General features: G+C 33.5%; 1 protein-coding gene across 3 annotated transcripts in view; it reads left to right on the top strand.

Annotated features, from left to right (window-relative positions):
* Positions 1-14059, top strand: part of LOC118188860 (protein phosphatase 1 regulatory subunit 3B-like) — a 137442-nt gene extending 123383 nt beyond the window's left edge. For all 3 annotated transcript variants that reach the window (XM_085810457.1, XM_035359377.2, XM_085810456.1), the window contains exons 2-3: positions 277-1627; positions 7782-14059. In XM_085810457.1, coding sequence (XP_085666583.1) covers positions 355-1227 — 873 coding nt within the window. In that variant the 5' untranslated portion in view covers positions 277-354 and the 3' untranslated portion in view covers positions 1228-1627; positions 7782-14059. The remainder of the gene's footprint in view (positions 1-276; positions 1628-7781) is intronic.
* Positions 14060-18866: the final 4807 nt, after the last annotated feature.

Here is an 18866-nt window from a genome sequence, read left to right as displayed (position 1 = left end):
TATGGAGGAACGGATTACAACCATGCCTTCTCCGCGATTCGAACCCAGGCCCTTCGGTATCGCAGTTAGGCTCCCCTAACCACTATACCATCCACTGCTTCGAAATATTTATTTATTTATTATAATAAATTCTTCAAAAATTTATTATCTTGCTGATTTTTGAAGAATTTATTATGCCTAGATTATTTTTTGTTGAATTGGAGTTTCATGTATTTCTTAAATATCAGTGATAGTTTTGGTCCTCATGAGTTAAATATTGTTTTCTCTTATTTCTAGATCCGGTCTTCCAGATTTGTGTTTCGAACAAAAGTGAAAGCAAAAGTTTTTATTCATACGAAATAATCGACAGCAGTTATGCCGATCGACTTGGAGATGATCCTGTCGGCCAGTCCTCCCCTCTTCAGCACACATTCTTTCATGGATTTTGGTTATAGTCCCTTCCACAACGCCCGGAATCATCGCAACAAGCTAAACTCCGCATTCAACGGCTATCCCTCCAACAAAGACGTCCGATCCTGCTTGATGGCCAAATCCGATGAAGACTCTAAAGAGAACAACAAGAAACGCGTTTGGTTCGCCGATGACAAGGGACTTGCTTTGACGCACGTGAAGATAATGTCCGAGCCTTCCAACTGTCCGCCCCGATGGACAGATGAGTTTTTGGCACAGGTAACCAAAGGGGTCAAACCCAACCCCACTTCGGACATTGAATGGGTACCACAGTTCGCCCAACCTGCTTCCGATTATCTTCAGTTCCGTGACAAACTCCAGAGAAACTGCGTGTCCTTGGAGAACGTTATCATTCGAGAAGGCGAGGATAATATAACCGGTACCATCAAGGTGAAGAACCTCGCTTTCGACAAGGAGGTATTTCTAAGAGTGACGTTCGACAAGTGGACCACCAGCACCGATATACCAGCATCATTTGTACCTAGTGGCGTTGAAGCTGGCAGCTCCCAATATGACACTTTTTCCTTCATTTTGTCCATACCACAGTCTGCCGTTAAGTTTGAGTCCATAGAATTCTGCGTGTGCTACAGATGTTCTGGTAAGGAATACTGGGACAATAACGGAGGCAGCAATTACAAACTTGCAGCTGTTAGCCGGAAATCGCAAAGTCCTTCAATATACGGTAAACAGGTCAATGATGCTTTGCAAGTCAATTTGGATTCTTGGTCCGAGTTTGCCAGCTGGAGTCATTTGATAACCGAAGGACCGTACTGGTGAAGTCTCTGTTTGAAGAAGGATAATACATTTTATTATACTTAAATTTTCTGTATGAACTGACTGGGCAATGGGTAGCCATCAAAGTGTGCTACTGACTTTCTGCGCATAATCAGATGGATTATAATTTTGAAAGAAGGAATTAAATAAGCGATGTATATGCATTTATAAGGAATGTTCTCTGTTAAAGAGAAATTAAAAAAACACTATTTTTATGAAGATTTGTTATGTTTTTGAGCAATGAAGAGGATACATTATGTAAAATTATTTTTCGTGCATCTAACTACAATCATCAGGTCATCCGAGAACATTGTCAGACACAAGATTGAAGTGCTTAATTGTGTAAATCACACGGACAACGATGATGAAGGACTTGACGTTTTTGTAGAGATTAGTGTGACAGGTAAGTAATTTATTTCTACATTAACTTTTTGTACCATAATTAAAAAAAAAAAGTATATAGTATGTTGTAGACTTGAATTATATGAAATTCAAACGTTAATATAACCCATTAAGAAAAAGATGGACAGCATTCAAGGGGTGGTCGAAGACAATACCATTATCATTTTTATGTCATAGAATGCATTATCGAAAATGAAACGTAAAGCTGCTAGAAGGCTTATGAAAGCCGTCATGCTAAATTTCACAACATAAATGCGCTTCAGCTTTAATTTATGAAGCAATGGATTCAGTATACGACTGGCAAGAAAACCGATATGCACTTCCTGACTCAAGAATGAAAGCACTTGCATGGAGATTTGGCGTATTTTCTTGAAAAACGTGGCCGCATAGTTGCAGCAACGACAAAATTCTGGCTATGCGTTCTATCAGATCCAAACGTAGTCACACAGACGAGGTTCTTGAGCCCTTTCATTGCTGCTAAAAGATCATCCCCCCTTTCCAAAACTCGAAAAATATGTATTTAGATTTAAGTCCACAGCAGGAAACTAGAGGGTGTCACGCTGGTGGCATTTACCCCCATCCTGAAACTATAAACAATGAAATTCCAGAATCCATGGTCTAGACGAAAAGAAATGAAAACAAAGCAGCTGAGGAAATCGTAAGAACTTAGGTATGGGATTACTTTGTCTAGTCTTGCAATCAGGAGATTTGGCAGCCAGGTAGATTTGTACGTCTTGTCGAAAATGGGCCAGTTTTCCATCGTTCTGGAATACATACCGCGCAGGGTAGCTGCTGAATTATTCTCCAACGATTCTAACAAAGCTTCCAACAGCAAAATATGGTACTTCCCCATCAAGTCTGTAAAAGCATGTTGGCGTTTTAGGCAGTCGTAAACTGATTGATTCTTTCTCTTAGAACCTTTGATATCGATCGAGGTGCGTAGATTTACCACTGCTGACGCTTACTAGGTAACTAGTTGAATTACTTGTTTAAGAAAGACACACATGTCAAACTCGTAATTTTTCTGTGTCCTTGTAAAAAGGGAAAGCAAGTGGATGAGGGTAAAGTAAAGGCTTCATGGCGAAAGCTCTTCAGAAGAAACCCAGCATCTAGGTCTCATTTTATGATCCAGAAAGGAATGTGTAGCACAAGTGTCTCTGGGAGGCACTGGAAACTAGAAAGGATCCCCGATAAGTGCATCCCAGAAGCTGCCTTACGGAACTGTTGCACGTTGGCAAGCATGCTTTTTCTAATGACTTTAACTATTCACTTCAACCATGCATTTATATGACAAAAAATCGCTTGTGTTTTACTACCTCTTGAAAGTTCGTCCGAGCTTTTTCTGAAACACCGTGTAATTTTATCATTAATTAATACACTTAGGAAATCTGTACCAAATTTTAAAAATAATTTTAACGTATTCTTTTTTTATTAACATTTGGGATACCTTCTAAAATGAAACACTATCAATTACGCGTGATAAGGCGACTAGCTGGCAAATATATCGGTCCATTTATTCATTATTTTATACACATCTATAGATCATGTAGTTAATTAAACCGTGTAGAGATAAACTTGAAATATAAATTAAAATATTTTAATCGATTAGCGACGATTTACATGCGGATTGTCCGTCAGGTCTTGGAGAAGATAAATGTCTTACATCTGGTCTGATTGTAGTACGTCCTTTTTCCAAGCCACGTAGGTGGTAACGTAACTTAGCGTAATGTAATAGCCCAAATAATTTGGGATGACTTCGTGGTAACATTTCTAACACCAGAACTACATAAAATGACGTCGAGCTCCAAGCACAAGACGAGATATCAAGCTTAGTGTATTACAAAGGAAGAGGTTAACAAACTCTGCGCGTTGCAAGTAGCAAAATAAAAATAAAGAAACTAAGACACTTTGGGAATCGTAATGAAGAAGAAGGTCAAATATAGGACGGCTATTCTCATAACTCCTTGTTTTAATCAGTTTTCGTCGCATTGCTTGCCTCTCCTTCCGAATTTATCAGTCACATGCTCCAAATGTTTCAGACTCAGCGGCTCTCTTGCTATCGTGTACAAACATCTCATCCTCAAGGTTGAGATAACTTTTATTTCCCCTCTGATACTTATATTTTTAAAAAATATTGGTATCCGTTAATGCCGTTGTTAATAATTTCAAAAAGCGTTTGTTTTTCCAAAGAAGTTTCACATAATAATCTCCTGTATGGGGTGGGTATTGTAGTGATTGAAAATAATAAATCGCTAAATTTGATTTTATTTTGTACGTGTATTTTATGTACTGGCGACTAAATGTCCGTAGGATGGACACTACATTGATTCGACACTATATAATCGATGCTAATTAGCAGTATTCGATCGACATGATAAAAAAAGGAAACTTGGTAATGAAATATAGTGACTAACAGAATTAATGTACAACCCCAGCCAACGGCTGGAATGACAGTATAGACAGCATCATTATGATTCTAAAAAACTTATAATAACATGAGCAAACAAGGCTCTTGAAGAAGGTACTATTTTGCAGCGAACAGACACTATTAAGGCGTTGTTCTACTAATAAACAGAGTAATACAACACATACAGTGGAGGCAGAGTTATGTGCCGTGCAATTTGCAACATAAACGCACACTATCGTAGACAATATAAATGCACAATTCAATTCTCGATATACTTCAGGGTTACACAAAATGCATATTGAAGTTAAGAATGAAATGATACCAATAGTGAAATAACATGTGATTATGTGTGACTGACGATATTCGGTTTAAAAAATTATGTTCATCATCAAATCCTGTACAGATCTCTAACCGTTACCATAACGGTGAAATCGGATATCGCTGTCTAAATGGGAAGAACATAAAACGGGCTTGGTTCTTAACGTCTAATTGTATATTTGTCACCTTCAAAGGTGTCAGAGATATACCACCGATACTTATAGGTAAAGCGACACGGCATAATATCAAAGTTAGTAAGGGAATTAAGGTGCATTTGTCATCTTCAAAGAGTTATCACAAACGTACAATCGACACGGTGTGAGACCAATCATGTGTTTGATTTGACACCTGCATAAGATAGACATAATCGTAAGTCCAACTTCGCGTAGGAACAATATCAACATAGTGTCGACATGGCGTACAGTCTACGCTGGAATTCAATAGACATTACATAATGTTGTAGCCAATGATTATAATGAACAACAGATGAACGAATGAATGAAGAGGAAAATAATTTTATCAAATTATTATTTTTAAGTAGCTGTATAAGATCGAAACCAGTTTCTAGGCCGTCGTGTGTAACCTCTGCCTGCAGAGTAACTAAATTCCTTTTTTTTTTTTTTTTTTTTTGGCTATCGGACATTAACATGGCGTTGTATTGCCCTCAAGTGTTACACCGTTGTGTGAGACGGAAGATCTTCCACGCTGTCGAACAAATAGCGAACTTTTACAATGTTGCTGTTCGACTTGGAAGATATGCCTTTCAAACTATTAAATACTGTTTCAGACTGAGAGTTTTAAAAACAATAACGTGCTTCTTTTAATATTTTAGTTTTGATGGTAAAAACATGATTACCTAATTTTCATTTTATTCTTCGAAGCGTGTTGCCCATTACATAATGGCACGATGTCTAAGTTATTACACCGTAATTTCATGTATCATCCATGTGAATTGGCAAATGTTGCCCAGTTTCGAAAGGTACCCACAAATCTTTATGTAAAAATTTTAATATTTTGCTGTATTAAATGCAGTTAAGGGGCGGGGGGATTTGAGCTCACTCTGATGTTTAAAAAGCCTATGAACTGGGAAAAGGAAATAAATGTGTGAGGAATTAATATTCCTTGCGTGCGCACTTTTATAGTGTAGTGGTTAGCGCGTATAGGTAGCAACTGGAAGAGTCTATTCGTAATGAGGTCATAGTAATTTTTTTTGTGTGTCCCTTCCCCTTAAGCTCTGCTAATATAGTTATCTATATAATTTATATCTTGATTTTATTGTTGTTGTTTTGTCTATGAATTTCGAGGAAGAATGGTTGCCAGAGCCTCAAGGAAGTTGGACTTCTAATTCCACCCCAGTTTTGAGGGAGAGCACCAATCCACACGAGTACACTTTCGGGTCGCCATACAGTGGCTAGAAAAAGTATTTGCACACCTACATTTTTGTTTGCAATTCATAAAAAGAAGCATTAAAAAATAAAAAAATTGGTATTGCCAAATCAGAATAAGTTTAATCATCCAAAACAAACAGAAAAATTACAATAATATAAATAGCAATGCTTTTTTGTAACAAAAATTAAAATATCTCGTATCAAAAAAGTATTTGCACAACTGCATGAATACAAAAGAAATAAAATATATAAGCAAATTTCAAATAACTAATATTTAGTATGCATTCCTTTAGCATCTATTACTGCTTGTAATCTTGCTGACATTGATTTAATTAAATTTTCTGTAACAGTAGGATCAGTATTCTATCACTCTTCAATAAGGGTAGATTTGCTTGAAATCTTCCTTTAAGTCTGGTGATTGTGGTGGAGTGGCATGTTTTCTGGAAACATTATAAAGCAACCACATGACGTGTTATACCGGCAGTGTGCTTGGGATCATTGTCTAGCTGAAAATAGTACGAATTACTGATACCCAATTTTATTGTACTTTGTGGCAAGTTATCTCGCAACACATCAATATAGGTTCGAGCTGTCATATTCCCATCAATGAAACACAAATTACCAACTCCTTTGCTAGCCATGCACCCCCAAATCATAACAGAACCTCCTCCATGTTTAACTGTAGGTAACATATTTTTGGTATGAAAAGCAGTACAAGGTTTTCTCCAAACTAATTTCCTGCCATCTGATTTAAAGATATTGAACTTACTCTCGTCGGAGAATATGACATTTTTCCAGAAATCAATCGGCTTATTGATATATTCCTTAGCGAATTCAAGTCTCTTCAATCTATTTCGTTCAGTTATGAGAGGTTTTTTCCTTGGAGATCTCCCATAAATGTGTGCATCGTGCAGGACATTTCGAACACTTTGGGCACAGATTTGAACTCCAGATGTTGAAGCGACATCATTGGCTAAAAAGTAATTGCACTAATAAATGGATTTTTCGATGCTTCTCTTATGAGTTTTCACTTCATTCGCAGTGAAAGTTTCTTTGAGTGTCCAGAGCGCAAGTTATTTGATGTAGATCCTCTTTCTTTATGACGTTTTATAACATACCGAACAGTAGAGAAGCAAACATGTACTTTTTTTACCTGTTTTTCGATAACTTAGGCCATTTTCACGTAGAGAAACAATTTTTTCTCGCAACGAAATCGGCAATTCAGTTTTCTTAGGTGCCATTACAGTTTGAAATCGACAATCAGCTGATAACGTTTCTACAACACCTCCTTTTATAGTCGTCTTACGTATGTTATTTACTGCGGGAGGACTGTCAAATAATAGCATAAAAACTCAAATTTGCTAAAGTTGAGTTGAGTGTGCAAATACTTTTTGACATAAGATATTTTAATATTGTTGCAAAAATACTTTTTTATTAATATTATTATATTTTTGTAATTAATTTAAATGAATAAGCTTATTCTATGTTTTAAATGCCAATTTTTGTATTTCTTAATTCATTTTCTTATAAATTGTGAACAAAAATGTATGTGTGCATATACTTTTTGTACCCACTGTATATTTAAAGTGCCTCCATGCCGCAAAGACACTATACATTTACAAACAGCCATGCTATCTCCGGGATTCGAAACCGGGCCTTTCGGTACCGATTTGATTTTTTAATATATTTTATATAACCTGTAATACATTTAATATATAATGTATGGTACAGATCATTTTAATGACCATTTGTATCATTATTATAATTAATGAACCATGTTTCTAATGTCAGATATTTCGTGTTTTGGTTCAGTATAATTTACGTTTGAGAAATAATTTTTATGTGATGCCTTCTTTTTGTGTTTTCTTAAGTTTATTGAAATGGTTTTTTTTTATTAAAGTTGTATATTATCTTCAATATATTCATGAAAATTAATATGAATACATACTTAAAGTTCTTTAAATTTTTACGCCGTAGAAGAAAATTTATCCTGTAGTTAAAAGATATTGTTTTTAAATAATTTTTCATTTATATTTCTCTAGATATGATACCGAAGTTTTGGCCGTCAATCTAAAAATGACTCGAGTTTGCTCAACCTCTGCCGTGTGTGAAAACGGAGGTTAACGTGACATCTGAACTTCAGAATTGAAGCTGTCTGCCATCTTATGTGAAAATGAATTGCTTACGAAAAGGTGCTAATTTTATAAAAAATGTAATAATAAATGTCGCAAAAGGACTTCGGAAGTGCTGGTACACGTAATATTATGTCCTTGCCTCCTTGCCTTGAAGTTTTATTATCCCCTCGTTATCTGCGTGTTGTTGTTGCCAAAATCGAACTGCAAAAACTTCTTCCCCGAACACTTGAAAACTGCTTGGTGTTCTTCTTCGGAGCTTCTGAAGTGATATTATGTAGTATATTTTCTTTCGTCTGATTTAGTCATTCATTTTACTTCGTGAATTTTTAAAGCTCGTGAGTTGCCCAGCCAGCCATATTTGTGGAAGCTTAAAATGTAAATTTCCATCTATTTTGTAATATTCGTCTGACTTATAAAAGTATGGTTAGCAAGCATAGTTACTGTGTAACTTTTAGAAACTACATTTGTTTATAAATGGGCTTTTTATTTATATGTGTTAAATATATTTTGCTCGTTTTTTGTTTTTACTATGTTTTTAATCAGAATTTACTTTATTTTTCTGGTGTTAAAAATGTATCAATTTGCACATATCTTGAGTGTAAATAAGCCTTGTAAAATTTCAGGGTTTGTTGGAGTTATGGATTTATCTTAAACATTTGAGTGTTTCTGATATGGATATTATTCATACCAAGTACTTGAAATCTGTTGCTTGTTTAATTTTTGTACAAATTTCATACCTTAGAAATTAATATCATATTAACGTTGCAGTTTAAAATCTTAAGTTTCTGAAATTCCGAAGTTTGTTTTTGCGTAGTTTTATATTTATTGAAAGTCATTTAAATATTACGTGTACATAACATATGTTTTATAATAAGATAATTGTGAATATAATTATCGAAAGACGTACTTATTTATGTTCTAATTTATGTTTAAAAATAGTTTTGCTCAAAATATATCCGTAACGAGTCATTTATGTAATGTATTTGTTTTTTCGAAAAGTCTTCCTTCGGTATTATAAAGTATTTTATTGGAATTTTATTTATAATAAGAAACATAGGTGTATGAAGTATTTCTTAAGAAATATAGAATAAAAATATTTACATAATTGCATTTATTAAGCTTTTCAAGTTAAAAGCTGTTTGTAAATAGAATCTTTTTATTGGAATATAATTTGTAAAAATGACAACCAAAATGCATTATCTAAAAAAGCTGTTAAGTATTATTTTTACAACTAATTTATTGTAATATGTTGGGGTACAAATATAGCTATTAAATGTTTTTTGTTTATACTTCATCATTTTAATGACATATTTATGTAATTACAAATGAATTTTCCTTTCATAACTAAAGAGAGATTCAAAAAGGTATGATTCTAAAGTTTAAATCTTCAAAGGATTTTTAAACTAAAATTTGATTTTTTATAAAAATTTCATTTTTTATAAAAAATAATACAGATACCATGAAAGTTAGCAAAATGTTCATTACCTGGAAAGGATCCTTACATTCATAAACTACTACTGCTATTAAGTGTCCCCAAATCAGACAGAATTTTATTTGACTGTTGTATAAAATTCATTCATGACATGTGAATTTTGTACTCGCAGTCAGAGGGTTAATCTCTTTTTGAAATATTTCTCTTGATTTAAAAATACAAATTCAGCTGGTGCTGGCACTTCAGTAGCATATTTTGAATGAACTATAGACTTTACAATAAATATAACGTATCTTTTTTCTAGTTTTATAGGATTTGTTTAAAATAACCTTTGCTGCTTAATTGCAACTTAATTGATGACGGTTGTCTGATAACAATTATGACATATCCTTTAAAGACATTAAAGACTGGTAAACCTGTTGGCATAAACCAAAGATCCTGAAATTTTGTCAGCTACCTCACTGTAAAATTCACTTGATGTAATTCCACAAGTGAAAAATCTGTTGGTGTCAGGTTTGGTTTTTGTTCTTGCTCTCAGAAATCCTTTAATCCTTCCAATTTGAATATAATCCAAACCCGTGTACAAGATCTTATCATGGTTGAGAGGAAGAAAGCTTTTGTCCTTGCCTAAGGGTCTTGGGTACCCGTGTAGGTGACAGTGCTTATTTTGCCTGTGGCCGAGCGGTGAAGCATGCTGTTGTTTCTCTTTATTATACGAGCTAAGCTACCTCTTATTCAGCTACTATGTTAAACCCCTAACAATTCTCTTTCTTTACTATTTAGCTAAGCTTATTTAATTCGTTCTTCTTAATTATGATGTGGTGGTAATTGCAGTTAACTTGCAAAGGTATTCCGTAAACCAAACTCCTTGATCCGAGCAATAAAAGATTCCTGAATAGTGGTGGTTCTTTTGAGCTGGTTGCAAAGTTGATTTTTGTAGTTTTCCCATGGCTAACGTGAATACGAGCCGGTTTCCATTTTAAAATCATCCTTCTCATGAGGCAGTTTGCCATCGTGTAATTTGTCATATTTCGTTATAACTAATCTGTCCAGTTCCGTCCCCGGTTTGATGGAAAAAAACTTCAGGCAATGAATCCAAGAGGCCATTCTTCCACAAACACCAACCTCTTGAACTCGTACTGCAGGAAATTTACGATGAGTTACCGATGAAACTAGCTTATAGGAATATCATATGCTGTAGAAGTCGCTGTACTTCCTCTAGTTGGTAAAGCTTTATAATTTAATGTAATATAATGAACTTACCCAAGAAGTCCATGTGTATTCCCTTATGATGGCTTTGTGTATTTATGCACCTTTTTGACAAGACTCTGTGGGAAGGCAATACAGAGGGAATTCTTTCATAAATGCGCCATGCCTTAAGGATCGGCTTCTTGATGCAAGTCTCCCAGCGTTTGGCAAGGGAGAATCTTTCACAGTGGCAACTCTCGCATAAACTATTCATGAAGGTGTCCGCAGCTTTATAAAGTTGTCGTCCAGGTAACAAAAAACTACTTTCATAAAGATGTGGTCGTCACCTTTATGGCGGGGCAATATTATAAAGGATTTTGCCTTGCCGAGCACTAGCCGATCTGCATGAAGAAGCTGGCATCATTATGAATTGGCCGACTGAGTTATGTTGAGAATCTGCCCAGAGGACTGTGTGCAAGTCTTCTATTTACGTACAATATTGTAGTTGTTTTTATTCAGGAAGTTGTGCTTGAATGCTTACGTCATGTGTGCAAGGCCAGATCAAAATAAAACGTTTGGAATGCTGTGTTCAGCATTCTTTCGGAGGCTCTCAACGTCCACTTTCCAGTTCAGTACGAGATAAGCGGAATTATAGATTAATTTGGGGCCTAGGCATTAAATAGGCTCCGCTTCTGTTACTCTGCCACATGAAGTAATTTACTTCAGTCCCGTTCCTTTGGCACATGTGTAGAAGTAAATATTAAGAGTAGGTTAGTTTATATGGATATCTGCTTTATGGGACGAATACTTTGATAGAGTACTTTCGAAGGGAAACTAGTTCGCATTCACATTACACATCGGTAAAGTACGGAGCCAAGCATGCAGCCAGCTCGTTTGTCTGGGTTCGAACCCGAGACGAACTATTAGTGTCTATTATTTTTTAAGCTCGCCACTGGTGAGTGCTAAACGTTACGATTAAAGGGACTTTCCATAGCATTGGGCAATATAACCGATCTTTTGTTTTACCAAATTTTTTTAGATGATGCTTGCCCTGTGAGGGAACAATAATTTTTTTGAATTTATATTAAACCAAACCTCATGCGAGTGCAAGTGAAGATGTTTTTATTATAATTTTGATGTCTTTCACTACTGAATACGGGTTTAGTACTTTTATAATAGATCTGACATTTAAGATTGTAACTAGTCGTGTGTCTTTTTAAAAATGATTATTCTATTTTACACTGTTAATAGGTTTCTCGCTATTCTTACTATTTTGCCTAAAATAAAGTAAAATATAGAGTTTTAAGATGTGCTAATGTAAAGGATACAGTTCAGAATTAATTGTTGCAATTATAATTATTATTATACAGATTTCGTATTCATGAGTGAATTCTGAAGTTATTTATTTCAGCTTTAACTTTATTTGTGTGTTCCTTTGGCTATGTTTAATCTAGTTTTGTATTCTTTAAGTTTGAATGAATTGAGTAGTGATAATATTATGGAAGCATTTCGTCGTGAAATCGTCAATAAGACTTTGAAGTCTATAGAAGAAATCAAGTTTATAATTGTTATTTGATAAAATACGAACAGTTAGGTGCGGTGTACGAATGTTTTACACTAGTAATATGTATTGGTCTAAATATAATACAATTGTAAATTTTTGTAAAATTTACATGGAAAAGATAAAAAAGGTGTTTGCGTTTACTATCACCTCACGTGTAGGAATTTGATATGTTAAAGGTCTTTTTCAAGAAAAAGTAATCTAAATGTCATACCTTGAATAAAGATAATAAGAATAATATATGAATCATATTGATTCTGCTTATTTTTTATATGGATTCAAGATTTGCACGCAGAAGACAGGTATGGTTTTTTTAGACTATTTGAATTGGGAAGAATTATACCATCAGCTTATATTAAGGCCAATATATTTTTTTGGAGTTCGCCCTAATATTGTTTTTGTATCGTACGTAAGGGGGCCCACCAGCGGCCGAGCGGTAAAGTCGCTGAACACTGGTAGTTCGGTCCGAGGTTCGAATCCCGCGAACGAGCCGGCTGCATGGGTGTTTTCGTGGTTTTCCCCATGTGTAACGTGTATACGAGCCAGTTTCCCTTAGAAAGTCCTCCACGAAAGGCATCCCTCCTCTTAGGCAGATAGCCCTAGTGTGCTTTGCCATAATTAAATACACACACACACACACACACGTACGTAAGGGTGCTGGTTCGCGCGGTTTTGTAACAGGCTTAGAAGTGTGTGAGAGTAGACTATTTTGTCCCCGAAATATCGTAGTTTTAAACTCATGTTTGCGGTGGTAAATAGCGTGAATTTTTATGTTTGAAACTCTATTTAATGTTCTTTGTCCTTAGGCAAAATGAAGTAAATAATTCTGGATAAATTTAACCAAAAGTTAATAAAACCTAGTGCTAGACTAAAACTAGCTAAGTTCCTTTTTATTTAGCTTGTGTGTAAGTTCATACAATATGCGAAGCTCATATGATTCAGGCTAATTTTTATTTTTTGTGCTAATGAGAAATAAAGTGAATACTACTTCCCCCCTCCCCGAAAAGAACGTATTTAGTTTAGCCTAGATTTTTGAATAAAACTCTATCCATTTCGATGGCGATCAGACACAGGTCCCACTTCTTCAGGAGCGGGAAAAAACTGAATTTTTTTAATAAAAAAATTAAGCAGTTGCAATTAAATTTTTTAAATTGCAAAAAATTCATTTAAAATTAAATTTTTTAATAAACAAATTTAGCTTTTTTTCCCTTCGTCCATCGTTCTCGTTTTTTTGCTCTCGAAATGGATAAAATTTTGTTCAAAATATGTCCCAAACTTAAGGTTTTTATTTTTGTTTTAATTTAAAATTTACATTATTGAGTTGCTCTTCCAATTTGAAAGTCAGTACATTTAAGTAGTTAATAAAATTATAAGTAAATTGTGCCAGTACGGATTGCAGTTAGTAAGTGCATATTTCAGCTTATTTGTAGCTTCTAATAAATTAATAACTAAATATTGTATTTAAAAACCATTGTAATTATATTATTTCCAAATTAAAGGGGATTAATCAATATGTAATTTTTTGGGGGGGAGACATAAACACTAACGTAAAGAATGTTTGTAGGCCTTTTAATAGAAACATACGTTAATTATGTTCTTACCATTCTTCTGTTCGCTTTTCTTGCTATTTTAAATTTAATTATCGACAAGGCAAGTGAATAGTAAGTTATGTTAGTTATTATAATTAATATAAGTTTCAGTTAAAACGTTAAATTTTCTTGTCTTTAGTGTTTACGAATTTGAGAACTTGCTTTTTTTTTCGATTAATGATTGAGATTACAGAAATGAATAGCAAAGTAATTAACTTCTTTTTTTTAAAAAAAATAATAGTGATATTTTCTTTATATTTTAACCCAACGACCTTAGCTGGTTTCCACCAAACTGCTTCTAATATTTAAGTCTAAATTTAATGATTTCTCTAATCGCAGTTTCCACTAGAATTCATTTTAAATGAAGTATAAATGTTTATAATAAATATTTTTTTTTTTTTTTTTTTTTTTTTTTTTGAAAAGACAGTTATGAAGTATTGAGAAGTACGTGAAAGACATGTAAACAAGTTCTAACATTTCTTTAAATTAGTATTTTATTTTTTCTCTGGTTATGTTTGTACCCCAATTAGAATCTAGTGATTATTTTTCTTAAGTTAGTTGCATAAATGGACAGTTTCTTGCTTGTATAGTCAGTTTCTAACTACCAAACTAATATTGAAGATGACATCCAAGGCTGTTTTGGTTACAGTTAGAACTGCGCAGGAAGGAGTGTAATAACCCATATTATAATCGTAAAAGTATCATTGACACTTTATCTGTATTTCCAAATTCTTGAATTTGGAGTTTCGTTGGTTACCTAAATTACATCCACATTAAAAACAAAAGCATATTGTAAATAACGGAAGTATGTACGTATTAAATAAAACTAACTTATAAATGGCATTTAAGAACGACAAACACTGTACTTTAATTCCGTTTAATTATCACGAGAACTTAAACGTCATTCATCTCATTGTGTAAAAATGTCGCTTAGAATTTTTTTATTAGCATGCGCGCAATTTAACAAGTAAAAAGGGTTAAAGAACGATATAAATGCTATTTCGTAATGCCATTAAATTATCAAGAGAATGTGAATATCATTGATCTCAGTCATGTAAAAATATCACCTAATTTTTTTATTGTACAACATTTATATGTTGCCGATTATGTACAGTTATGCGCTGTTACATATAAAAACAATTCCCAGATATTATGACATGCTCTAATTACGCTGCTATTATCATATCATAGACAGTTATATTTTACGCTGACGGTATGGGATCGTAATTTTCCATCTTTCCGCTATAAGCAAACCTAATTTAGGACAGGTCGTAGTTAATTGGGAGTTGTGAATGTATTCTAAAATTAATAATTAAAACTTCAGAACAAAAAAAATTATTAACATATCAACGTTCACCACCATCATGGTAATTTTTCGTTTAAATATACTAGTTATTTCAGAAGTAAAAATATTTTAATTTTTTTTTATTTTTCAAAATATCTAAAAAATTATCAGACTTTTCTTAATAATATAATAAAACTAGCAATACTATTTTGTTGCAATATTATATGTTTTTATATTTTGTTTCTTAAAGTATCAGATAAATATTATAAAATTTATAGATCTATGTAATTATAGAATTCATATTGCCATCTTATGTAAAAGGCACAGAAAAACATGCAGATGTATAATAAATCATATGCTTTAATAGTGGTATCTTAAGTTTAAATATATACACACGTAAGTTATTATTTGTAGTTATAATTATTGTGTATGTAATCATATTTGTGATTGTATATAAATTATTAATCATAATGTGTACTCATGTAAATTATTATTTGTAACTTTTAGTGCATCAAACGAAAAACGCCGAGATTATATTTTGTAGCATAGAGATAATTCGATACGATCTGCTCATAATTTTGTTAAATAATAGTTTTTTTACAAGTTTTTGTTAGTATAACTATTAGCAGATAGTAACGATTGTTTTATTTTTATAAAATTCTTGGCTTCTTTGGACTTGTTTAGGATTTAAATAATGATGTAATTTGAATAGTACATGCGACAAAATATTTAAGTAAATACTGGAAAACATGCGTATAAAAATCATTTCGAAAGTTGCTGTTATTTTTCACAGTCGCAATTCCTCAAATTCTCTGAAGAGAATTAAATAAACAATAATCGTCTGCGCTTCTGAAATTCCCTGTTTCTAAAGAATGTGCTCAATGAAATCTTTGAGTAACTGATGTTTTGATTAAAAAAATTCTATAAATATATAGAAATGGTCCTTTTATATATATATGTGTGTGTGTTCCATTATTATTATTAGATTGTTTTATCTTATGTGCCTCAGAAAAATAAAAAACGGAAAAATTCATTATATCGAAACCACCATTTCGTACACTAACTGTGGAACGAAATAATACAAAATTGTACAATTTTCTCTAACATTTTTCATAAATTTAAGCTCACAAATAATCGTAATTTATGAATAAGTACTTGGTGAATAATATCTATAACAGAAATAGAATATCAATGAAAAGTCAAAGTAGAAGTATTTATTTAAATTGAAACGATATCCAATAAACATTATCATTGAAAAGTCAAAGTAGTAGTGTTTATATAAAATCAGTGTTGGTTGCATGGGTAAAATGCTACATGTTTTGAGCATTAATTATTATTTTGTAAGTGAATGCGTATGTGTATTATTTAATGACAGTTGTGTTGTAATTAAACTATGGTGAATTCTTGATATGTAAATATAAACCAGAATCTATTTATATTGTTATTGTTGAAAATTTTCGCTGCATATTATATCAAATGACAGTATTTACAGAAGACATAAGTCATTTTATTAATGGATAAGTTCCTTAGATATAGTTTTTTTTTCCTTTTTGTACAGCCATTTTTTAAAGACTGCTTTCATTTTGTACATTTTTCATCAGCTGTGATCGTGCAGTCGTATTTTGGATTGCTTTTTATTTGTTGTTTAGTTTTCATTGACTTTTGAAGTGTGCAGCGTATTGTAATTTGATTTTACTTTATGTAAGTATGTACGTATGACATTTTTTTCCGTTCCAAATAAAGACATCTTTATTTTAAATAATTTTATTATTTTATTTTGTTTATTGTTTTCTGTTTTTATCTTTAAGTACATTTACGCATTCTTAAAGTTATTGATACGCGTTCATTAAGTGTATATGAGCCAGTTTCCCTTTGAAAGTCGTCCACGAAGGCATCCATCCCATTAGGTAGATAGTCCCAGTGTGTTTTGCCATAACCAACCAAATCATACCAACGCGTTCTTTAAGCTTCGCGTAATGGATACGCCAGTTCGGCAGGAAGAAACGGAAATTTGATACTTTCAAGATATATTTGTTGGCTACACTTTGTAACTCAAGCATACTAACTGCTAAATATTAAATTTGACTGGCATTTCTTTCAAATTACTCATTAAATAACTTTTAATTTAAACTAAAAATAAACAATTTATGAAACTTTTCCGAGAGAATTTTTCATGTAAGACAAAATGAGACAAAACAGTTAAAAATAATTAATTTGTAAAAAAAAAATTAGACAACCTGGTCTCTAAATCTTTCTCTGACACATAAATTAAAATTATGTATTTACGTATTAACGCAACAACCTTAGTAGAAACCGCCAATTTTTCAGAATATGCAAAACTCTGGTAACCATGCGTATAACCATTCTTCCGGCTGCCATCCTCGTAACAGTATTTCAGTCAAACAACGCCGCCATTTTCATGTGCGTTCTTTTTTGTTGTATTACATGTTCCACCGGTTTTTCATAACAATTCGTGGTATTTTTTGCCTTAAAGTTAGTTTTAAAATATGAGCTTGCGGAATTTGTCAGCAATGGAATAAACTGCGGTAATATTTCTGCAGGAATACAGAACTTTGCTTAAAATTTTCTAAAGAACGAGGAAATGCATTTTCGAGATATTCGCTGTTGCCGAAGTTTGCACGTAGCCGAGTCTTCGCAATTCTCTGATGTTTTTTTGAGTGAAAACGGATCGCTATGTACTTCGGGTTAAAAATATCGCGAAAACTTCACAAAAAGATTTTACGAATGTAAGTGCTTTACTTTTTTAATGTATCACGTAATCCTTATTTCATAATTTAAATTTGTATTTTAAATTGCTAAAGTATGTTTCCTTTTCATGTTTTGATAATATTTAGCTGCTTAATAACTATTGATAGTTTTGGAATCTATCTAAAGAATGGCGCGAAAGCCACCAAGTTCAACCCGATTAGCAACTTTTACTTTTTGTCTGTAGAAAATCGCCCAATGGTGGTTACGTGAATACGTAAGTACCAAAATATATTTTTATATAAATAATTATAAACTTCATTATTTCTTACTACAATCTGACACTTGATCATGTTTCGATTCAGATAAAGTTTGCAGCCTCTCTGAAAAGTTAACTAAAAATTGTTATCGTAACGGAAAGTATGTATGTATATTTAATTATGGCAAAGCACACTAGGGCTATCTGCCTAAGGGGAGGGATGCCTTCGTGGAGGACTTTCTAAGGGAAACTGGCTCGTATACACGTTACACATGGGGAAAACCACGAAAACAACCATGCAGCCAGCCCGTTCGCGGGATTCAAACCTCGGACCGAACTACCAGTATTCAACGACTTTACCGCTCGGCCGCTGGTGGGCCTGTTATCGTAACGGATTGTAGATAATCATCGGTCAGTCGGGTTCTTTTCATACAAATTTCCAGCTGTAAATTGTCATTTGGAGATTGATTTGCTGTTATTCAAATCCCTTTTTTAATGGTAACGAAGATACATAAACTCGAGCTAGAAGTAACTAAAATATTGAAATCTTTGCAACAAATACACAACTGAAATGTTTTAGGAGCTGCGGACTGTCAGTTGAAGACCATTGACGGAGATTAGCAAACTCTCTCATGGAACAAAGACGGAAACTATCGATGACCTCAATACAATTGCATTGCTATCTGAAGTGAAGAACTGAACTGACGTGACACTTGACTCCAGTGCAGCCGCTTTTATAGACCAGCAACCGAACGGTAAATCTCGTTGAACACTGGTATTTCGATCTTGGTTCGACTCCAGGCAAACATGGTCCACCAGCGGCCGAGCGGAAAAGTCGCTGAACATTGATAGTTCGGTCCGGTGTTTGTTCCCTGCAGAACGGACTGGCTGCATGGGCGTCTTCGTGGTTTTGCCCATGTGTAACTTATATACGAACCAATTTTACCTTAGAAACTCCTCCACGAAGGCATC

The sequence above is a fragment of the Stegodyphus dumicola genome, chromosome 2, assembly GCF_044657685.1.
Source record: "Stegodyphus dumicola isolate Sdum_Otavi_A_Nest chromosome 2, ASM4465768v1".
Lineage (NCBI taxonomy): Eukaryota > Metazoa > Arthropoda > Arachnida > Araneae > Eresidae > Stegodyphus > Stegodyphus dumicola.
This window is presented reverse-complemented; position numbering and strand designations above follow the sequence as displayed.